General features: G+C 32.1%; 2 protein-coding genes across 2 annotated transcripts; one reads left to right on the top strand and one right to left on the bottom strand.

Moving 5' to 3' along the window:
- Window positions 1-5,241: 5,241 nt before the first annotated feature.
- Window positions 5,242-13,690, bottom strand: mgarpb (mitochondria localized glutamic acid rich protein b). The gene is made up of 4 exons (XM_056448854.1): window positions 13,537-13,690; window positions 8,358-8,461; window positions 8,203-8,275; window positions 5,242-5,829 (listed from the first exon to the last, which is right to left on the bottom strand). Exons 1-4 carry the CDS (start codon window positions 13,610-13,612, stop codon window positions 5,522-5,524), a joined length of 561 nt encoding a protein of 186 aa, XP_056304829.1. The 5' UTR covers window positions 13,613-13,690; the 3' UTR covers window positions 5,242-5,521.
- A 964-nt stretch (window positions 13,691-14,654) lies between these two features.
- Window positions 14,655-24,496, top strand: LOC130216814 (histone PARylation factor 1). Its single transcript, XM_056448728.1, has 8 exons — window positions 14,655-14,750; window positions 15,064-15,238; window positions 17,332-17,518; window positions 18,820-18,918; window positions 19,043-19,193; window positions 21,070-21,157; window positions 21,287-21,459; window positions 23,601-24,496. Exons 1-8 carry the CDS (start codon window positions 14,709-14,711, stop codon window positions 23,733-23,735), a joined length of 1,050 nt encoding a protein of 349 aa, XP_056304703.1. The 5' UTR covers window positions 14,655-14,708; the 3' UTR covers window positions 23,736-24,496.
- Window positions 24,497-25,002: the final 506 nt, after the last annotated feature.

Below are 25,002 nucleotides of genomic sequence, written 5' to 3'. Positions count from 1 at the left end.
TTTGGTATTACAGAAATTTGTAGATACAGTTGCAGTCAAAATTATTTGCCCCCCTGTATATTTTTCCTCCAATTTCTGTTTAACGGAGAGAAGTTTTTTTAAAAACATTTGTAAACATTTTAATAACTCATCTGTAATAACTGATTTATTTTATCTTTGCCATGGTGACAGTAAATAATATTTGACTAGATATTTTTCAAGACACTTCTATACAGCCTAAAGTGACATTTAAAGGCTTAACTAGTTTAATTAAGTTAACTAGGCAGGTTAAGGTAATTAGGCAAGTTATTGTATAACGATGGTTTGTTCTGTAGACTATCGAAAATAAAATTAGCTTAAAGGGGATAATAATTTTGACCTTAAAATGATTTTATTCTTGCTGAAATAAAAAAATAAGACTTTCTCCAGGAGAAAAAAAAAAATATTATACTGTGAAAATGTCCTTGCTCTGTTAAACATCATCTGCTAAATATTTAAAAAAGAAATAAATCAAAGGGGGGCTAATAATTTTGACTTCAACTGTATATAAGACAACATGCTGTATAGAACCAGGTAGAATCATTAGGTTTAATTTGAGTTTTTATTGAGAAAAATTATAATAAAATCCTCTTGGTGTAAACTTAATGCCTTGAAAACGCTGCATTGCAAGCTATAAATTTAATCTTGTATATTTATATAATCTTATATCTTAATCTCATATACTTATATATTAATACTTAAAGTCAGCTTAAAATGGAAGTTAAGATGGTTCTTGTTTCCCATATCCAACTGAAATGGTCCTGAAATTAACCCTTTAACTGTCTGCTCGATCAAATGGATGATCATATTATGACGGACTTTATTTTATTGAGAGGAGTATACCTAACTTAACTAAACCTGATTGAGCCAACTCTACTGATTGAAGTATGTTATGCCAAAAAATCCACTAGTTGTCACTAACGCAATCAACAGCACTCGACACAACATTGCTTCAACCATTAAAGTCAAAAACAAGAAAATCACTCCTGACGTGTGAACTGTTTTGGTTTTTTGAAAGACACAGGGTTAGGTAATAGAATATAAATATATTTATGGCCTAGGAAATGGGTATTTGTAGGTTTTTTTTTTTTTTTTTTTTTTAATTTATTTATTTTTTCTTTTGTGCCGATTTGTTGCATTATAAGGAATGCATAAGTTAGTCAACTCCTGATTCACACTCCAATCCAGATGGTGGCGGTAATGCTCCAAAAAGCTGGTTGCCAACCGCCAAACAACACACAACAAGAAGAAGAAGAAGAACTGTTTTTGGTGAAAAATTTGCAAGGTAAGCATATTATTTAAACATATTACACTCTATAAGCACTAACTTTACAAAGTTGTGTTACTTGGTGCACTGAAAAATATTTAGTATGTTTGTAATACTTCATTTGTCACTTTATGGTAAATGTATAAAAGCAAAACTAATGTTTTGATATCGTTTCCCCGGCTCAAACCAGGGACATTCTTCCTGGGAGGCGACAGTGCTAACCACTGAGCCACTGTGTTGCCTTGATTGTGGTATTTGATAAAAAAAAAAATAAACTAAATTAATGAAGTGCATAGATACATTATTTATAAAAGGCACTTACATATATAAAAAGAAAATTTGAAAAAGTAAATTTTATGCCAACTTTAAGGCAAGTTCTTGCTAATTGTTAGCCTGTTAGGTTAGTATGTTGCTTGCATATCCATATCATTAGCATATCATTATAATTTCTTGCACATTTCTAACATGTTTTAAAATAATTAACATTGATTTAAAACTTACAATGATTAAACACCATACTAGCATCGATTAGTTTATCATTTTAGCACATGGCTAACAGGTTTTAATATGTTAATACAATGAATTCACATATAGAGTTAAACATTACTTGAGTTGAACTGTTGCTAACATTTCTTATGCATTTTAGCCATTGCTAGCTTGTTTTTAAACATCTTAACTCATTGCTAGCATAAACTAGCATGTTTTCAAACATCTTAACACATGGCTAGCATAAACTAGCATGTTGCTACTATGTTTAACCCAGTGCTAGCATGATTTAATACGTTGATGTCCTGTAGTTGCTAGATTTTGCTAATGATAGATATTTATTATAAATCTTGTCATCTTCACCAATCCATGGAGTTCAGCCTTGTTGCACTGCAGAATTGTGTATAGTGTGTACAGTTTATCTGTAATAATTTGGCGCAGAGCAGCAGGGGGCAGCTGAAAGCCATTTGCTAATAGCACAAGAAAAAAAATCCTGTTATCTTCTAAGATGGATTTGAAGGTGGTGGCACCATTAGCAAATTCTTTTAAGACACACAAAGTGGCATAAATCTCCAAGATTAGCAAGGAATTAAACAGCGCAGTCAAAAGAGATTTACCTGGATTAACTGTAAGAGATGACTAAAGCATCTTTGAAAATAAAGTCATTATTATCAAGTCAGTCTGAAAACATTTGTGTTAAGTATGCAAACTGACATTTGGGAAGCTTTTGCCAATATGAAGAAAAAGAGTTTAATTCAGGATCATGGAAACATTTAACGTGGATTATCTAAAACAAGCAAAGCAAACAAATTGAAAGCAATGCAGAAAGGAGCTATTCTACAATTATAAACAGTATTAAAATATGAAATATAATGCAAATAGACATAGAAAGCCTTGGTAAAAGAATCAAAAACAAAGATCATTTAATGGCATAAATGGTTCAAAGACTACAATTAAAATCTGACTAAGTTTAATCTTTATTAAAAAAATTAATCAACACAAATATTTGTTTTAAATCAACAAGTTTTGATCAAACTTGAATTCAAACAGCATTGAGATGAAAAGCAAATGCCCCAGTGTCACATATTACTGTTATGTTCCCTTATTCTATTTTACATTTCATCATTTTTTTCATGTTATGATAAATGGCAGTTTAGTAAATTGCACAATGGCCTGCCACCATGATAAAAGATGAGAGAGGTCCACATTTAAAAGTGAAAAGCAATGACTATCCCAACAAATAGTTATACAAAATATTTAAAAACAGTCTTTGGAAGAATTGCTGAAGGTAATATAATATGGTTTGGAATTTGTAGAAATTACAAAAATACAAAAGTTAGAAAGATGTACTGCAAGTTTCAATGCTTTTATTTCAAAATAAAGAACTGAAAAATTGAAAAAGAAAATAGATTAAGGCATTCTGGGAAATGTAGTGTTTAACTTGTGTTTTATAGACAATGAAGCATACAATACTGATGTATTGACAACTTAATATTAAATAATTTACTTAAAATTAATATTTTAAATGTTCTTTTAACTAAATGATTATTTATTGTTGCTCAGAACGATTGAAAAATTACATCACGTTGAAAAACTACACTTTACTGGTGTATTATTTCTTTTGCTTGCTGTAAGATACAAAACATGTTTTTTAGTCTTGCTCTGACTGACAACAGAACCATAAAAACACCAAAAATACAACATTAAATCCCAAAAGTAATTAGTTTTTATGTCAAGTGTTTTTGAATGGGAAATGTGCACCCTCAAGAGTGGATATTTTCAGCTATTTGCGAGTTAAATTTTGCTTTGTACATCACACAAAACTATATCGTATTCTGCCCTATAAGACTGCGATTGTGATTTAAAGTACTTTTGGTACCACTGTTGACATTTTCACAATCAATTATTGTGACTGTGCTTGTTTGTAATGTTTCTCCTCATATTCTACATATTTTTATAGGACAAGTTATGACTTGATTTGGTTTAAAGGGAAAACACATGGTTTAAAGTTTTAAGAAATTAATTTCCTGCTCATATTGAGCTAGTACATTTTCAGTCTAATACATTTTTATGTTGGGTTAAGTGATCTAAAAATTTAAATCATATTCTAAATGATCTAAATCATATCCATAAAATCATAAAAATGCAAGTATCTTCATTATATAAGAGATTTGTAAATACTTGACATTTTTAGCTGTAAATGTTTAATAAGAATTATCTTTTAAATGATCATTCAGCATCAATCAAAACATATCAAAATGTATGTTTTTTTTTTTGCTGTAATAATACCCATGTATAAAATACAAGACCAGGCTGGGATGTGCAATACTTCTGGTATCAACTGCTTATGAATATTTTCTTCACATAAAACAAAAAAATGCTGTTGAAGGAACTTTCAGAGCAGCTCTAGAAATTAAGTAGCAGCAAGTACTCATAGTGAGATGTCACATGCTGAAAACAGACATTCTATATATATATATATATATATATATATATATATATGTGTGTATATATATATATATATATATATATATATATATATATATATATATATATATATATATATATATATATATATAGTTGAAGTCAAAATTATTAGCCCCCCTTTAATTTGTTTCAGTATTTTGCAAATGATGTTTAACTGAGCAAGGACATTTTCACAGTATGTCTGATAACATTTTTTCTTCTGGAGAAAGTCTTATTTCTTTTATTTCAGCTAGAATTAAAGCAGTTTTTCATTTTTAAAAACCATTTTAAGGACATAATTATTAGCCCCTTTAAGCTATATATTTTTCGATAGTTTACAAAACAAACCATCGTTATACAATAACTTGCCTAATTACCCTAACCTGCCTAGTTAACCTAATTAACGCAGTTAAGCCTTTAAATGTCACCTTAAGCTGTATAAAAGTGTCTTGAAAAATATGTAGTAAAATATTATTTACTGTCATCATGGCAGCGATAAAAATAAATCAGTTATTAGAAATGAGTTATTAAAACTATTATGTTTTTAAAAAAAAATCTTCTCTCCGTTAAACAGAAATTGGGGGAAAAAAATAAATAAATCAACAGGGGGCTAATAATTCTGACTTCAACTGTATGTATATATATAGTTTTGTTTTGTTTAATGTTCATCATATTAATGATTTTATTACAATGCTGCTTTTGTATTATTTAAGCAAAAGTTGGCACATTTTATTATGGTCTTTATTATACAGGCAATTCTTTTTATTTTTTAAAGTCTGCATTTTCCCCACATCATAGGAAAAATCATACAACCCAAATAAAATGAATAAAAAGTGGTCATGCTCCATTTTCCATTAATTATAGTAAAGTTAGCAACAAAAAAAAAACAGTTAGTGTGTTTAATTTTTGCCTATTCACAGGAAATTACTTCTATGTTCAGCGTTATAAAACATATTTGAAAAAATGTAAAAGATGTACACATTTCCAGTAAAATTTTCAAAGAACTTTTATAGAACTTGATAGAACTTTTTGACTATGTTTTTGTTTCTGTGTATAGGCCAATAAAACAAGCAGTCTAGAAGAAGGCCACTTGAAATTTAAACTATAAGCATTGCTATTGCCACAACCTCTCCTCCGCACCAGTAGGATTACTTCACAACTTGAAAAAAGCACTTTTTTTTTCCTCAGAGGACAAAAAGTCTATCAGGAGCACAACAATGGGAGTTTCTATAGCTTAATGGATATTCCAAGGTGAACTGGGAAGATTCACAAAAGGGTTTACATCTAGACTGCTGCTTCCTCTACAGGTGATTCCTCACCAGTCGGCTCTGCAACGGCAGCTTCAGCTGCAACATCCTCAACAGGAGCAGCCGATTCCTCTTCTTCAGCCACTACTGCCGGTACAATAGCAGATCCTGCTTCAAGCTCCACTGCTGCATCCACAGATTCAGCTGGAGACTCTTCAGCCTCTGCTTCCAGCGCCTCTACGACAGTTTCTACTGCTGTGGTTTCAGCGATAGCGGTGTGTTCGGATGCTGTCGATTCAACAACTGCAGCTGCTTCTGCTACAACAGACACCTCGGCCACTGCTCCTATGTGAAATACAGCAAGCAAGACTTCAAGAAAACGATCAAATCCAGGATATGAAAATAAATTGATGATGTTAATGGAAATAGAAAGAAGGTTAGCATCAAGACAGAGATCAAAACAGTGTGTTAATGAAAATAGTAAAAGCTATTGTGATTATACAGTTGAAGTAAAAATTATTATTATTATTCAAATTGTTTTATTATTTCTCATATATTTCCCAAATTATGTTTACCAGCAAGGAATTTTTCACAGTATTTCCTATAATATTTTTTCTTCAGTTTTGAATTTTTTAAAAACAATTTTAAGGTGAATATTATTAGCCCCCTTAAGCAATATTGTTTTAGACGGTCTACTGAACAAACCATCGTTATACAATGATTTTCCTAATTACCCTAACTTTTCTAATTAACCTATTTAAGCCTTTAAATGGCACTTTAAGCTGAATATTAGTATCTTGAAAAATATCTTGTCAAATATTATGTACTGTCATCATGACAAAGATAAAATAAATCAGTTATTTGAAAATTGTTATTAAAACTTTATGTTTAGAAATGTGTTGAAATTTTTTTCTTTCCGTTAAACAGAAATTGGGGAAAAAAATATACAGGGGGCTAATAATTCAGGAGGGCTAATAATTCGACTTCAATTGTATACAGCAATACAAAAGCACTTTTACCAAGTTCAAACTTAGATTATATGATAATGATTGATGGAATTTATCAAACATCAAATCTTCTCAGGCTGTGTAACTAATTTAGAAAAAGAGCTTCTGTTCTGAGTTATTGACAGGTAATGCTGCGGGCGAACCAAGTAATGACAGGCAGACTGAAATGTGAAGAAGTTTTGGTTAATGTCTACTGAGAGCATAGAAAACCAGTCATGCTGCTAAGACAGAGGCTAAATCTATACTCACCCTCCTCACCTGAAGGGAGAACAAAAAGTAAGGTGGTTAACAGCACGCAAACAACAGAAGTAAACATGTGAAAGCTGCTCTAAATGTAGCCGTAGCTTAGTGTCTGCTGCTGAGTAACGGCAGAAAGAGGATCAGGCCTGAAGAACTGCAGTAACACACACGCATACCAGAACAACAGCGGCAGAACCTGTCAGTTCAATGTAGGCAAGAATAAAAGAGCTCTGAATGACAATCTAATCCCAGCTGTCAGTGTAAATTATTCCACTTTACGGATTTTCAATGATTGACTGAGATCATTAAAAACCAAAATGAAAACAGGTATTCAGAGACAAAAACAGAACTACACCACAAATGCGTTAAATGCCTAATAAAATAAAATAAAATAAATAAAATAAAATAAAATAAAATAAAATAAAATAAAATAAAATAAAATAAAATAAAATAAAATAAAATAAAATAAAATAAAATGCTATTAAACAAATTCAATAAAAATAAAACTACATAAAAGATCTTTAAAAAAACATTTTAATAAAAAAATGTAAATAAAAAAATAAACTTTGTTTTAAAACAGGTATTCATAGATAAAAACAGAACCATACCACAAATGTGTTAAATGTGAAATAAAAAAATAAAACATGTTATTAAGCAAATTAAATAAAAAACATTTTAATAAAAAATGTTAATAAAAATAAAATAAGCTTACTTTTAAAACAGTTATTCATAGATTAAAACTGAACTATATCATAAATGTATTAAATGCTTTATAAAATACAATAATAAAAAAATTTTAATAAAAAATTGAATAAAAAAGAAAAAAAAATATTTAAAAAATGTAAATAAAAAATAAAATAAACTTCCTTTTAAGACAGGTATTCATAGATAAAAACAGAACTATACTACAAATGCATTAATTGCGTAATAAAAGAAAAGAAAAGAAAAACAGGCATGTTATTAAACAAATATATATTTTTTAACTAAATACAAAAAACATTTAATAAAAAGAAAAATGTAAAATAAAATAAAATAAAATAAACTTACTTTTAAAACAGAACTATACCACAAATGCATTAAATGCTTAATAAAAAAAATGTTGCTAAACAAATCAAATAAAAAAATTTACTAAATTAAAACAAAACATTTTAATAAAAAGAAAAATGTAAATAAAAAAAAATAAACTTACTTTTAAAACAGCTATACGCAGATAAAAACAGAACTAATCCACAAAACAAAATGTTAATAATAAAAAATATATACATAAAAAAATGAAATAAAACTAAATAAAAAATAAAAAATTACTTTTAAAACAGGTATTTGTAGACAAAAAGAGAACTATACCACAAATGCTTAGTAAAATAAAATATTTAATAAAAATAATTTTTAAAAAACAAAACAAAACAAAAATGATAAAATGCAATAAAACAATAAATAAGTAAATGTAAATAAAAAAATTAAATAAACTTACTTTTTGTTCTGGCCTCGATTTGAGCAATTCTTTCATTATATCTTGCACTGTCAGAGTTTATGGTCTTATAAGCCTGTCAGGAGAAATCATGAGAAAGCAGATTTTAGTTGAGGAAATGAGGATATTATTATTAATTATGTTGTAAAAATACATACGTAAACAATAGCAGCTGTAAGTGAGCTTCCACAAAGAACCGCGTAAGCCATATTTGTGCCAGACACAGGCAGTCCAAAGGACATCTGTCGTATAGGAACTACAGCTATTGAAAGAGAAAAAGAGACCTGCATTATTTTATGATATCTTGGCTGCCATACTGCCTTTAATCCAAATTTTACATTTTAAAACTTCATTATAAAGTTCTGGTAAAACCTCTAAATTATAACCATAACCAAACATTTGTACAATGTAAAAAATCAATCCGTAAAATTTTTGTCAAATCTGTAAAAAAAACAGCTGTGGTTGCCAGTATTTTACTGTTAAAAATACAATACAAACCATAAAAGTAATTCCTCATTTTTACAGTAAATTTACCGTATTTCATTAATTTATAGATGTAATATGTCTGTATTTTGAGTTATCAATATCTACACATCTTTTGTTACAGTTAGACATGTGAACACACCCATATGCAGGTAGTGATGAGAAAGTTACATGAACAAATGCTCAGCACAAACAACTTTTCCCCCAAGCAGAAAAAAGTATTAATATATAGAAGGTGCTCAGTGTCATTCATTCAGCTACTAAACACCATGTGGTAACACGCATAAAATTAAAGTCATGAAATAAACATTGTTTATTAACATTAGATGTAACATAAATCTCTAATGTACATAACTGATGGGGAAACAACTAAAAAGATTCATAGTAATGTCAACAAAAAGCATAAAATGTGATGTGCCATGCTGGGAATTCTGGGAAAGTCAATTGACGGTTATTTGGCATATATATTAAGGAAACACACTGTTAACCAGGTTACGGGTTTTTACTGTAGCATTTTTACTGTTGAAATCATGGCCATTTTTACAGTGTACAACCCTTTTTCCTTCTGATTCATAATACATACTTATTAGCGAGTAATATTATTGCAACTGTTAAAAACTTTTTTTTACTGATTATTACAAAAAATTTGCTCCATATTATCATGTTAACCATAAAAATAGTGTAAAATGGCAGAAACTTTAACAGTAAAATAAAGTGAAATCCCTACAAAAAGTGTTAAGTTATTTTTGCAGGGAAAAAAGTCTAAATTAACTCTCAAAAATGTGTGTCATTTCACAATACTCTCCTGTTAAAGGTACTATTTTAGAAGTAAAAAACAATAGAAAGAAATAAGTCATCTTAGTATTTTCAAAGCTATCAATTAAACACATATGAAGTGATATATAGATTTAAAGCTGATACAATGTACTGTATTTTTTTTAAAATACGAATATTCTGCCAACCACAGCTGACCCACATATATACAGTGCTCAACATATATGAGTACACCCCTCACAAAACTCTCATTTAAGTTAATATTTTCTATAGGAAGCTTTACAGTATTATATTTGTGCATATACATTAGATTAGACAGTAAAGAATCCAAATCTGGAGCTTATCTAACAAAGTAACTCAATTCAAATCAATTCATCGCTATTTCTATAGCACTTTTACAATGTACAGCTAAAGTCAGAATTATAAGCCCCCCTGAATTATTAGCCCCTGTTTATTTTTTTCCACAATTTCTGTTTAACAGAGAGAAGATTTTTTTCAACACATTTCTAAACATAATAGTTTTAATAATTCATTTCTAATAACTGATTTATTTTATCTCTGCCATGATGACAGTAAATAATATTTGACTAGATATTTTTCAAGACACTTCTATACAGCTTAAAGTGACATTTAATGGCTTAACTAGACTAATTAGGTTAACTCGGCAGGTTAGGGTAATTAGGCAAGTTACTGTTAACGATGGTTTGTTCTGTAGACTATCGAAAAAAAATATAGCTTAAAGGGGCTAATACTTTTGACCTTAAAATGGTTTTTAAAAAATTAAAAACTCGTTTTATTCTAGCCTAAATAAAACAAATAAGACTTTCACCAGAAGACATACTGTGAAAATTCCCTTGCTCTGTTTAACAACATTTGAGAAACATTTAAAAAAGAAAAAAAAAATTCAAAGGGGGGCTAATAATTCTGACTTCGACAGTAGATTGTGTCAAAGCAGCTTAACAAGTTCTAGTAATTTTAAACTGTGTCAGTCCAGTTTTCATAGTTGAATTTCAGTTTAGCTCATTTCAGTGTGGTTTAATTTTCGCTGCTGAAAGTCCAAACATTGAAGAGCAAATACATCGATATAATAATCAACTCATGATGTTGGTCTAAAATTAGTATACCCAAATTTAACTGTTATGAAAAAAACATTAAATATATTTTTTAAAAGAGCATCATTCTAGAGAAACGAAAAGTTCTAAAGTTTTGTCATTTGTAATTGTTTTGTAGTTTGTAATTGTTTTCCCAATATTTCACACATTCCTCGTATGTGTGAACATACCTGGCAATAAAGCTCTTTCTGAATATTTCACATGAATTTAAATGTATAACCTTTCTATTTCTAAAGATGTTCTGTGACTAAAATATTATTTGAATAAATATATCCAATTAATAAATCTGTTTTGTTCAAATGCACCAAAATATATTACCAATATTCACTGAGAAATGGATCAAAATATTCATTCTCAAAAATGGGGTGTAGTCATTTATGTTGAGCACTGTAAATATATATATATATATATATATATATATATATATATATATATATATATATATATATATATATATATATATAGTTTTTGTATTTTAATGTTTTTGTTATTCGCCTATTATTTAAATTTTTCGAACAATATTCCTGTCACTCAGTTGTGAACTCTTATTTCCACCACAAACAAATGCAGCACTAATAAAGTTTTGTCATTTGATGTGTTTGATGAGTTGAAATAGAAAATAAAATGCAAACTTGCAGGGGACCAGACAGACCTGATACAGCAAGCATGTGATACAGGCTTTTGTGTCTGTGCATGAATTAAGGCAAACACACATCTTCTGTGTAGCTGCAATGAAGCAGCAGAAGGGAACACAATGTCCAACAGTGCATCTGCCCCTCCCTTCATCTCCCTACAGCTACATTTCAACCCACAGGAGCACATGCACAGGACATACAATACCAAAAAACACACAACTACAGCGTCACATCACAAAATCTGAACTTTAAATAGTTATTTCCACTGAAGGTGAATTTGAGGAACGACCACAATAACAAGGTGACTGTCTGCACCAAGGTGGCTTGTGCCTCATTTGTACTTTTAATCTCATTTATGGCTGCGTCAACGGACTGTTAAGGTGAAGGTTGACCAGCAGGTGTTCAGGGCAACATGCACATTCTCTCTGAAAAAAGATAGATGAACATGCATTGCACTGTCAAACATGTCTCACCACAAATGTATTAAGTTACCGTAACTAATTTAAGTAGATTGAACATAAAAACAATTAAGTTTCCCCCCAAAAATCTCAAGAATTGTTTTGTTTCAGCTCATTTTCGTTTCATTTTGAGTGTGGGAGACAGCAGAATGCGGAAAATTTATGTTGGCACAGGGCCCATTTAAAATATTTGGGAAATGCCTGAACAGATTTTGTGAACACATCAGTTCAACCATGCACAAATTGTCGAGTCAGCACAAAAAAAAAAAAAGATTAGCACTCAAAGTTAAAAGAGGACTGGAGATTTTGGTTTTAAAACAATAACAAAAGGGCATATGTGGATGAAAATTAACAGGAAATGAAGTTTAAACAGATCAAACCCAGCTATTTCCCGCAGATGCGCTGGAGCAGAGAAGGGTTTACATGTCCAGCCGTCTGTTATGGAAAACTCTGCATTAAAAACAAACTCTAAATCCTCCACATAACTGTTAATATTAAACATTTTGAAATGAAACAGTTAAACGCAAATGTCCGTAAAAATGTTGTGCACGCACTGCAAACAATAAACAATTATGTACATAAATATCCTAACACCAATAATTACATTTGAAAAATCCTTACATTTAAGATCACAGAAATAAAAAGTGCAGTGATCAATTACAACTGTTTAATAAAAGTTAATAAGTTGATTTTACATTATAAATGTATTAGTAATTTTCTGACAGGACATTATCCAGTAATTATGGATTCTATTATTAATTATAAAACACAATGACGTGCAAACTTCAAAATACTGTACATGAAAAACACCTGTAATAATAATAATAATAATAATATCAACAATCATAATAAAGACTTCATAGTAATTCAGTTTTTTTTTTTCATTTGTGTGTACATAAATTCATCAAACAAAACAAAACACTTGAACAGACCGAATCTCAGTATGCTAAATTTTCTCCGCCTACTTAAACACTTCTGGATTTCCTTCAAATATATGTTTTTCCAGTTTGCAGATAATGTGATAAATTATTCAGCTTACTCCAAGGACATCCATATAAACAAACAAACCTAAAGTTGCATATATACTTCATGTACACATTCATACTGAACATCGTCGATGTGTTTAACTACATTAGTTACATAACGTAAACATCTGAACTCTATCTTCTGTATTGTGGTAAACTCATAAACTACCGACAAATCTCACTGATCATATTTCATATTTTATGCACGTTTTACATGTGCAACATCACTATCTCTTTTTAATTGTGAAGGTCCATTTGGTGAATTTAATTTGCAGAATCGAAACATTGATTATAAATTGGTGTTTTCTTACTATTACATTGAACAAATCAGTATATATATATGTACTGCTAATACCGATAAGTACATTTGAAAAATCAGTACATTTACAAATCACAAAAATAAAAAAGTGCAATGATCAATTTGTTGCTTTATAACTGTTTAATAAAATGTTAATAAGTTGATTTTATAATAAAAGTTATGGTATTTTCTTGAAATTTGAACTTTATTAATTATTAGGGATTCTATTGTTCTATTAATTCTGAAACAGTTTTTTTCCATTTTTGATTGTACATAAATTCATCAGACAAAACAAAACAAAACAAAACACTTCCATATAAACAAACACACAAACTTAAATCCGCATTTACACTTCATTTATATTGGTCATTCATACTGCACATCGATGTGTTTACATAGTTGTTACATAAATATCTGAACTCCATGTTCTGTATTCAGAATTTAAGCACGTTTTACACTTACAACGTCACTATCTCTTATTATTGTGAAGTACAATTAGATGAATGTCATTTGCGGAATCGAAACATTTATTATAAATTGTTGTTTTCTTACCATTACTGGATAAAGGAGTGAGTGTTTTGCGTGCCAGAGGCGCAAGTCTTCGCCAAGCCACTCTGCAGAACATCATTATTATTCCTGCTGTGGATCTGCAATGACAGCTCCTGAAAACTTCTAATAGATTTCCTCGACACGAGAGTTTTTCTCACACAGACTGGTTCTTTTAAACCCATACTGTCGCCTCCCTCTGTGTCACGTCAAGCATTAGTTCACGTGGTAAAAATCCTAATTTACATGCTATAAATACCTGACTGGATGGACACCCAACTAAAATAAACTAGTGATTATGTTTAGATTAGAATCCCCTTGTCTATTGTCTTTATATAGGCCTACCGTATTAGATTACAATTAATTTTATTATAGGTATCCATAGCAATGTTGTGCCCATGGTCTGCAATGAAGTTCTAACATAAAATTATTATAAATTATAGTAATAAAATATAAAGGGACTAAGCCGAAGGAAAATGAATGAATGAGTAATATAATAATAAAAATAATAAATATGACAATGAAAAAGAATGAAAATGGAAAAAAGACAACAGATGCAAAAACAATCCATATAAAAGCATATGGGCGTATATTTTAATTATCTATAGCATAGAAAAGAAATCCAGATTTCCGATTCTGGCTAATATAAAATGAATATTATATGAATTAAAACTATATATATATATATATATATATATATATATATATATATATATATATATATATATATATATATATATATATATATATATATATATATGTGTGTGTGTGTGTGTGTGTGTGTGTGTGTGTGTGTGTGTGTGTGTGTGTGTGTGTGTGTGTGTGTGTGTGTGTGTGTGTATAATGTCTAAATTTCAAGCAAATTTGTTATTCATATTTCAGAACTTTCAAGTTCAATTTAATTTCACTTCTTACATTGCTGGGATGTAACTTTAGTTGTTTGTTTATATCGTAATATCTTTTAAGTGAGTATTATGTGATAGAAAACCAATTGCCATTTGTGCATGTTTAATATATATTTGTTTTTTACTTATTAAAAAATGAATAATAACTTTTGTGCACACGATGACAACAAATCAGAAGTCACGACTGATATTTTGAAATCGCCACCGGATGTTCAGAACTTTTCTACTGTCTGCAGCGCTTTGCGTGGAGACTGCGGGAAAGAAGCATCCGTCATGGCGGGGCGCGGGAAAAGAAAACCCAGATCTTTACCGCAGGTAGTTCATAAAATCCTAATAAGTTTGACTAGTTAGAGTAAAGCTTTCAATTATCGATGAATATTGATTTAAAGGTTATGGGTTGCTTGATGATTGTACACTATTGACTGCGTTACACTACATATTGAGCACACACTTCAGTCATTTTGTTTGTACATTCATTGAATATGATGCCAATAATCACCATGTAAAGTTTGTAACTTAAGTGTTGTATACCTGCAGGCTGTTATAAAGAGGCACGTTTTGTCAGTTTCAAATAGTCTCATTAACATTGTTTCTGCTAGTGTACCGTTAACTTGTTTAAATGTTTCAGACTGAGATGCCAAACGGTGAGGTGAAGAAAGCAAAAGAAGGGCAGAAGGATGAGAAGACATCTGTCGGAGAAGAAATGAGGGAAGAAGTGGAAAGACTGTACAAGCTGCGCATGCCTGATGATTTTTTCCAGTTTTGGGAATTTTGTGAAGGTCTTAATGCTGATTGTCCACAAGGTATCGGTGCCTTATCGATGGCTCTTTAATTTTCACATCAGCACTCTGAAAACAGTTATTTGAGAAAACTGTTAATAACTGTGAAGTGCAAATTTCAAATAAGGTGAATTTAACCACATAAACAAGATTTAATGTATAAAGTCATTGAACGTTAGTTTCAAAGCTAACATGCTGATTTTATCTAGTAAAAGACTAAAGATTAATATTATATTGTAGTGAATATTATATTGTTTTGCATGTAATATTTTGAGTCACATCACATTTATTTAATCGACAGTTAACCATCAATATGGCCAGATAGAATCTGCAGACATTTTTACTATTTCTGCGCAGAATATTGTGAAAAAGCTGCGGATTTATGTGGAATGATTTTTGGGAGTACTGAACTAAAACTTAACCCTCTACCGCACGCATTATGATAAATCTGTAATAAAATATTTGACTGTTTTTCTTTTCTTAAAATTGCTTAATTTGAAAATTTTTTGTTTTTTAAGGTACTTAAAGATAACGTCCAACAGTGGATCAAACTTAGAAATTTCAAATTTAAAACTTTCTTTATAATTAATAATTTTGTTGTATGAAATGATTTAATTGGTGTTGCAGTATTATAAGCTTTAACACAGAACTTGTATAACACACTTTCCAACAACTCATATTCCAACAACTTGGAATTTATTCCATTCTTTTTTGCTGAATATTATTAAAAACAAACCTAATATTGTATTTTCATGTATAAAACATACAGTAAATATAAATATTTTCTTTATTAAATATTATAACAAAAAATAACAAGCCTTGTATATTCAGATGCATCAGAATAATGTAGCTACTAGCTAACAATATTTATATATTATACTATATACTATACTACACCTGTCTTATCCGCCTCTGAGCTAGCTTACCCGAACTGTCTCTATCAAATGTCCAGTCTGATTCATTCTCATGGTCACTAAAACCCATCTCATCCTCACTTTCATCTGCAGGAAGAGCCAGTTCTGTCCTTTTCTTCTTTCACTTCTATCATTGAACATGGTGGTGCTCGCTAATACACTGTTCCCTGTATTCATATCTATTTAAAAGTAATATTGCCATTAAAGTTAGATTTTGTCCATAATGCAAATGTCATTAACATACAAGTAATCAACATTATATTACTAGCATTCATGTTGTTATTGTTACAACTTAAAAGATCACAGCTGACCTTGCAAGCAAGCTAACCTATTGCAATATTGCACATTCCACTATTGCATAGTGTTGCCAATTGGCAACACACACATTTGATCGATTTACAAAAAACGAATTTGATTTAAAAAAATTGAGTTGTGAATATGTCATCATAACTGACGTTTTAGATTTTTTTTTTGTAGATCTGACATACTTTGATCCTTTTGTTTTTATTGATGTTTACAATTGCATTTAGCAACTACTCGCAATAAACGGCAGTCTGTCAGAAATCTCGCTACAGAAAAACACAGCATGTCATGTGACTTAACCAAAGCACATCATTGGCTACGCTAAGATCTTTTCTTTCCAACAAAAAAATTTTTATGTTGTTTTTAAAGAAACAGTGGCAGGGAAATGAACATAAATATCATGTTACCACATGGTAACATCGTGCAGTAGAGGGTTATGCAAAAATAAATTTTTAACTTTTATTTAATGTTTACAAAGCAAATCCTATTAGATCTGCTTATTTGGTAAACAAAGCAAGTCTCTCATATAATATATCTATCATATATCTACTAAAACACAGAAATTATTGTTTTACAAACTGTATTGGAAGTAAATCATATGAACGTTTTCATATTAGTCCGTAATATTACTTAAATTCGTTTAAAAACTGAATAAATAAAAATTTACACACAACTAAATAAATACTTAATGATGGGCGCGCTCAGATTCCGTGTGAGCCTAAACATAAGCAACAAATTTATGATCTGCCTAAAACCAGCTACTCGTTTTTGCATGATCATCAAAAGTATCTGTAAATTCATTTTGAGTCAATTTTAATGAATATTAAACAGAATAATATGGTTTACATGTCTTTTTGCATTGAAGTTTAATCATTCCATGTGTTTTTCTGTGCTTTGCAGATGCCCTAAAAGACACACTTGGACTTCTGCTAGTTGGCCCATTTGATATCCTCTCTAAAAAGCACAAAAGCTCATCTTCTTCTCAGGCCAACTTTCACCTTCATTGGCGTTATTTTTACGATCCCCCAGAATTCCAGACCATTATACAGGGCAATGCAGACACCCAACACCACATGGGATACTTCAGGTGACTATTTGGCTGCATTTACACTGCAGATCTTGATGGTCAGTTCCGATTTTGTGACTGTATACGTTTTTTTTTTTTTTTTTGATGACCTGCTTACATCATCTTTTAAAAGTGACTCGTATCCAATCGTCTGCATTTACACAGAACAATGCAAAGGCGCAATGACCAGGAAAAAAGCGGGCGCTGACTAACAGCTGATAATTAAAGAGTGCTCTTTTCTCTATTCCTGTATGTAATCTGTTCGCAGCTTTTGACAAGCTGTTTTACTTAGTTTATGACAGAAATGTTCTCATTTGTCCATCTTTTGATATATAGGCTTTTTTTTTTTTTTTTTTTTTTTTTTTATTGTATGCCCATATTCACAAAACATTAACATCAAAATGTTTTAACATTAAAGAGAATGTACAGTCTTGAGAGTGAAAGTAACAGAGAAATTAATGTAAAAAAAATATATAAATAAATAGGTGAAGAATAATTAAAAGTACAATTACATCATCTTAGAGTAGTCTTTAAGTGTAGGTTATAACAAAGAGTGTAAATGAATGTCAAGGATGTTGTATTAACTTAAGAGAGCTCTTTTATGTACTCCCAAAGGGGAGACCAAATTGACCAAAATCTATCAGATTTTTCATGTTTGTCATAGGTAAGTTTTTCTAATGGTAGCCATGTAGCATATAGGCTTTTTTAAACCTTTAGGCATCTTAATGTCATGTCGATGGCATGATTTTTGCACGTGATGTATGCACTAGTTTTATATTAGTTTGTATTGGTTACATGGCAGACATTGTGCTCTCTTGCTCTCGTTTACATTCTTAAATACCTGTGCTATATGACAATATAAAAGCTGTTTTAGTCCTCGTGTATGAGATTTAAGGTTTGGGACTCGGCTGAAGTCTGTTCGGAAAAGAAAGTGTTAGACTTGACATCATTCGTTATGGTTTTTAATGACATGCGACTCTTATTGACAGGTGAAAATCTGATCTACCTGCTTACACTGCAGACACGAGGGCACAGATCTGATTCATATCGGATAAATTTCCACATATGAACAAGGCCTGAATCTGATTTGAGTAAATCAGAATCCATGTGATTTGTTCCTGCTTATACGTACATGGGCCATATACGATCTGTGCCACATGGGAGAAAAAAAATAGGAATTGAGTCACTTGAACAGTGCAGTGTAAATGCGGCCTTTGTCTAAATAATTTTAACTTGGAAGAACTCATTGTTTTTTAACATTAAAACACTACCTAATGAGGTTTTCACTGTGATTTTCTCACTGTGCTTGTACCTCTGTTCAGAGATTTGCCCGATGCTTTACCTGTCTTCATTGGGGAGAACGAAGCCAAGAAAGGGTATACCATCACACAGATGGGGGACAACATTTTTGCAGCAGTTCTGTAAGTACAGTATATGCTTAATTTTTAAATGACCCATAAATGAATGCCCCAGCTAATTATTTTAGTTGATTTATTTATGTTTATGTGAATTGTTATTCTCTCGCTGTGCTACCACACCTTCTAGGCTGTTTTTGCAAAGGAAAAAGAAGGAGCAGAGACAACAGAAGAATGACGCAGCTTTGAACAGGCTAGAAGAAGATTTGAAGCGAGAGGCAGACAGGTTGGGTTTACCTCTGGAGCAAAAGACTAAATCAATGAAGCTAAGAGAGAGAAAGGTATGTTATATGTAATGTAAAATGAGAAATAAAATCGTGTGCGTGTGGTCGAATGTGCGTGTGGTCGGATGTGTGTGTGAATGCATGTCTATGTCTGCGCGACTGCGTTAGTGTGCCTGTGCATGTCCATATGTGCATGCTTGTGTGTGTTTGTGCATGTGGATGGATGTGTGTGTGTGTGTGTGTGTGTGTGTGTGTGTGTGTGTGTGTGTGTGTGTGTGTGTGTGTGTGTGTGTGCGTTAGAGATGCGCGGATCAGCTGAAATGTCACCTGAATTCACAGCTTCATACTAATCATCCACCCGCCACCCGCCCACACATAGAATTTTATGTGATACATATGTCCGCACCCAATCGTCACTTTAATAGTTCTAATTCTTTGTTTTAAGCATGATGATGATGATAGGTCAGCATGAACCGTTTGTTATTAACAGCAGATTCAGTGAGCTAATTTGTGCATCCCAGAGACAACATGGAAGGGGCGTACTGTGTATCAAGGCAGCAAAGGTCCGTCCACACATGCATCCACGTAACTTCCAATGGTATTTTTTGCTGTCCTGACGAATGTAAGAACTTAAAGTGCTTGTCAGACTTTGACTTGACCGGCCCTTCTATTTAGCACACACATGATGTTTCAGATTTAAGGTTCCAGTCTTGTGGCTTTCATATCAAGCGTTTTACAGCCATTGCATAGCCTATTACATACCCAGCCCTTGATTCAACCTCGTTAACCTTTGCTAAATCGCTCCCATGCGGCACTTTTCGTTCCTTCCTTTTGTTTTGTTTTTAATTCTCCATTTTAAGTTTCTCTCGGATCGGTTTCGCCTCCATTTCTACTTTAACAAATGTGTTTAAAAAGTACAAATCATTTATAATGAAACTCATTCACCTGCGACCACCTGCAACTAATCATAATCTATATTTTATTACCCGACCCGTGGATTATCTGCAGCGCCCGCAAATGTAACCGCCATCCACGCATCACTAGTGTGTGTGCGTGTGCGCGTTTGAGCAAGCATGTGCATGTGTGTGCATGCGTGAGTGTGTGTGTGTGTGTGTGTGTGTGTGCACGCATCTGTGTGTGCATGTGTGGTCTGATGTGTGTGCATGCGTGTCTGTGTGCCTGCATGCCCGTGTGTGTGCATGCGTGCTTGTGTGTGTGCGTCTGTGCTTGTGTGTGCCTGTGGATGGATAGATGGATAGATGGATGTTTGTTTGTTTGTTTGTGTGCGTGCGTGCGCATAAGTGTGCACATATATGTTTGTGCCTGCATGTGCATATATATATGTGTGTGTGTGTGTGTGCGTGCATGAGATCAGATCATCGCACATGTGGTCAGATGTTTGTGTGTGTACACATCTGGGTAGGTGAGTGTGCGTGCGTGCATGTGTGCGTGTGTGTGTTTGAGAGTGTGTGTTTGAATGTGTGTTCGTGTGATTGTGCATGTGGATATATGTGTGCATGTGTGTGCATGTGCGTCTGTGTGCCTGTGCATGCCTGTGCGTGTTTGTGCATTAGATGTGTTTGTGTGCGTGCACATCTGTGGATGTATGTGTGGGCGAGTGATTGTGTGCGTAGATATTTGTGTGTGTGTAGGCGTGTCTGTGTGCTGCGCGTGTCTGTGTGCATGTGTTTGTGTGCCTGCATAAGTGTGCTTGCGCATGTGCTTGTGCGTTTGTACCTGTGAGTGAGTGTGTGTGTGCTCACTTGTGCATGTGAGTGTGCACATGTGGTCGGATATGTATATTTGTGTATATGTGTGTGTGTGTGCTCGTCTGTGCAGGTAACTGCCATGTTTTGTGCTTTTTTTTTAAATCAAATGTCATCAGCATCAGTATAATTATTTGCTAATGTCCTTTTTCTTTTTTGTTCTGTAGGTGGTCACAAAGACGTTCCACGGAGCAGGAATTGTTGTTCCAGTGGATAAAAATGATGTTGGATATCGAGAATTGCCAGAATCTGATGGTAAACCTTAAAATCTCACTGCCATTTCTGTGATGTTTCATTTTTTTGACATTGAAAATTTGGATAATGCTGCTTTACCGCTGAATTATGAGACATTGACAGTGACTTGTTGGTTTATTTCACCTGTAGCAAGTCTGAAGAAGATTTGCAAAGCAATCGCCGAGGCCAAAGATGATGAGGAGAGGATGAAAGCTTTCGCACCCATTCAGGAAATGATCACCTTTGTTCAGTTTGCCAATGATGAATGTGACTATGGAATGGGCTATGAGCTTGGGATAGATCTGTTCTGTTATGGCTCACATGTAAGAGTTACACTCTCATGAAATCAATACTTCAGTGAAAGCTTTAACCTTAAATCCTTGCGCATATTTTAATTTATTTATTTACACTCTCTGGCCATTTTATTGGAACATATAGTTATTGTTGAACGTACCGCCTTGACTGTGTCTTTCTCTACTTAGTTTGAGTTGCTGCAATATGATTGACTGATTAGATTAGTGCTGCTTAGTGTATAAAATAATGTGACTGGCTGTATTATTAACAGTTGTCTTTGGTTTTTTAGGTGTATCAACGTATTTGAATTAGGGCTGTGCGATTTGGGGAAAATATCGAAATTGCCTTTAAAAAAAAAATAAATTTATTTTTATTTTATTTTTTTAATTTTATTTATTTTTTAATTGACATATTGCGATTTCATTAAAATTAATTTGAATTTAATTAAAGCTTCACTTCAATAATCTGTAAGCCGTGGTAACAATTCTGCTACAGCTTTTTGAAAAAATGACCTGTTTTTGTTTTGTGTCTGTGACTTTGAAACCAAGATATTCCCATATTGCAAATGCTGTTTTTCTTTGAGATGAATTAATCTATTAATGCTTCTGAAGCAGCAGACACTTTTTTTTTTATTGTGAGTGTTCCACATAGTTTGATTGCGCAATTCTGATTGGGCAGAACGAAAGTGTGCTTAATTGACTAGTAAGACTGTCAAACACAGACGGCAGTCACGCATTTGTTCTGGTTGAGGGGGAAATTAAATAATACATATTTATTTCATACCATAAGAAGTATGAACCATTAGTAGTACCATACGAATTACTAATTGACTCTTGTTTTAACTATTCTAAAAATATATAAATAGCATTTTAGTAAGTACAGGGTATCCGTGGGGTCTTAATGTCTTAAATTTCAAAATCAAAATTTTAGGTCTTAAATTGACTGAAATATTGTCTTGTAGGCCTAAAATCATTTTGAATGGGTCTTTATTTTTTTTTGTTTATCTACAGCTACCCAAATAATCCAACACACAAACTTTTAGAACAATCTTTTGTGCATACATTTAGTTTGTAAGGAGGTTTTATGGTGTTAATTAAAAATATATGTATATAACTAGGGTCTGCTTGTTTTGACACATTATTTAAAATATGTGGCTAAGAAATAACTAAGTATAAGTCTAAAATTGCATTCTTCGTGGTCTTAAGGTTTTAAAAAGTCTTAAATTTGACTTTGTGAAACCAGCAGAAACCCGGAAGTAAAATTGCTTAAAAACCATTAACAAATTAAGCAATAAAACTTGCTTGGTTCTTTTTTTGGAAATTTAATTACTATAAAAAATATACAAAAAATGTGTTTGTCAGCATTATTGCTAATATTTTAAGAAGATATTATACTTCAGCAAGTCGTTTAGACAGGATTTACTCTGCAGGATAATATAATGCACAGAGAAAATTGATATTTCTCTCTCTGTTTACATTCACTTAAGATGATATTGATTGTTTACAAATAATATCTTGCCACGACCAGAATTTCAATCAGGAAGTTGGCTTAACTCCCTCAACACACACCAAAAGCAAAATTTTACACCTTAAATGTCTTAAATCTACTGAAATATTAATTCTTTTTAACAGGTCTTAATTTTTCTTTGTTAATGTATAGCTGCCCAATGTGGCCATTACCACTCATACAATCACAAACAATCTCAATCTCTTAAAATTTTTGTTTAAAAATAGCATTTTTACTCTATTTACAATAATGTTTTAATTACTTTCCTTAAAATAACATTTGTTTAAAAGTTTTTACTGCTGAGGATACTGACCTGACCAGTATTTTTTATTATTAAATCATTATTAATGTATTATTAAATGTATTCATTTTTGATACAGCAAGTGAATTTTTTTTCCATCTGGGATATTCGAAAAAGATCCTTAGTATTTAGCCCTAAATAAATCTAAAATTTCATTCATAATGGTCTTGAAAAGGCCTTAAAGTCTTAAATTTAACTTGCTGAAACCTGCAGAAACCCTGTTATAGCTTTCTGCTTTTCATATAGGCCATCTATCAGCCAGTATGTCCCTGCATTGAAGGCACTGCAGTGGCCATTTCTGACAGGTTTTCTTTCTGATATATGGAGTTCTCCCAGACAACTGACCAATTGCATTTTTTGCAGTATTTCTTTAAGGTGGTCCGGCAGCTGCTGCCAATGGCATACAATTTGCTGAAGAGAGGTCTGTTTGGAGAGATACTGGAGGCGCACCTCACCAGTCGTTCCCAGGACAACCTTGACCAGCTCGCTGCTGTCTGACGTGTACCGAGAGGATAAGCTATTCAGAATGACTTCCTGTAAATGGTGTGTCAGGGTGGGGTCCGACAGATTACTCTGCACTAAATTACGCTGTTTGTGGTCCTACAAATTTTAGTCTTTATGAAATGTGTATTTGAGCAGTACATTTGCATATATTTCATTTGAAACTTAAGTAAAAGGCACATATTTGTAACTCAGCTTTAACTAAGGGTTTTGGCTTTCCTTAAAATTACTCCTAGATCAAAAGTGAAATTGAGTTCTTCACACCAGGTACTTCGTCCAGAGAATCAACATTTTGTGAGTAATACTGTGCCTTTCCAAACCTGATTTCCTTTCATTGAACCTCTCAGTCCAGTAAAGCTTAGAGAAATGAGTTGCAGCTGCTGAGCGTTCAGTATGTTACATGTATTATTTACGATTCCACTTTCTGCATTTCCATTAACTCAATTTGCATAACCCAGTTGCTTGAAAGCAAAATACCCTTCAGTTTGCTAGTTTATCTGTGCAGTAAGTCCTGAGTTCTCATCAGCAGCTTGGTTGCGGCTTCAGATCAGTTTGTTTTTGTGAAAGTGGAACAAATTACGTAACATAAGCGGCTCATTCTGATTGTTAAAATGGTACCCTTAAGTAATCTGAGAACTTAAGTTTAGAGAATGAATTTTCATGGTCAAGTTCTATTTGTTTGTCATTGTTATGATCATTCCGTTATTGTCGTCCAGTACTGTTCCAAAGTAGATGTTTAATAAAGTGTATATTTTTTATGCTGTTTTATTTATTGCCTTTAGCTGTCTCACCTTTAAAATTTTACTTGATGGACACTACATACTGTGCATCCGGAAAGTATTCATAGCGCTTCACTTTTTCCACATTTGTTTGTTGTAACCTTATTTCAAAATAGATTAATTTATTTCCTCAATTCTACACATTTCATTATTAAAAAAACCCTGAAAAATCACATGTACATAAGTATTCACAGCCTTTGTCGTAAAGCTCTAAATTAAGCTCAGGTACATTGTTTCCAGTGACCATTGTTGAGATGTTTTAGCAGCTTAATTGGAGTTCACCTGTGGTAAATTCAGCTGATTGGACATGCTTTGAAAAGGCATACACCTGTCTATATAAGGTCCCAGGGTTGACAGTCCATGTCAAAGCACAAACCAAGCATGAAGACAAAGGAATTGTCTGTAGACCTCCAACACAGGATTGTCTCTAGGCACAAGGCAGGGGAAGGTTACAGAAAAATTTCTGCTGCTCTGAAAGTTCCAAT

Source organism: Danio aesculapii, chromosome 1 (genome assembly GCF_903798145.1).
Source record: "Danio aesculapii chromosome 1, fDanAes4.1, whole genome shotgun sequence".
Classification (NCBI taxonomy): Eukaryota; Metazoa; Chordata; class Actinopteri; order Cypriniformes; family Danionidae; genus Danio; species Danio aesculapii.
The sequence above is the reverse complement of the archived record's forward strand: the minus strand, read 5'-3'. Positions and strand labels throughout refer to the sequence as shown.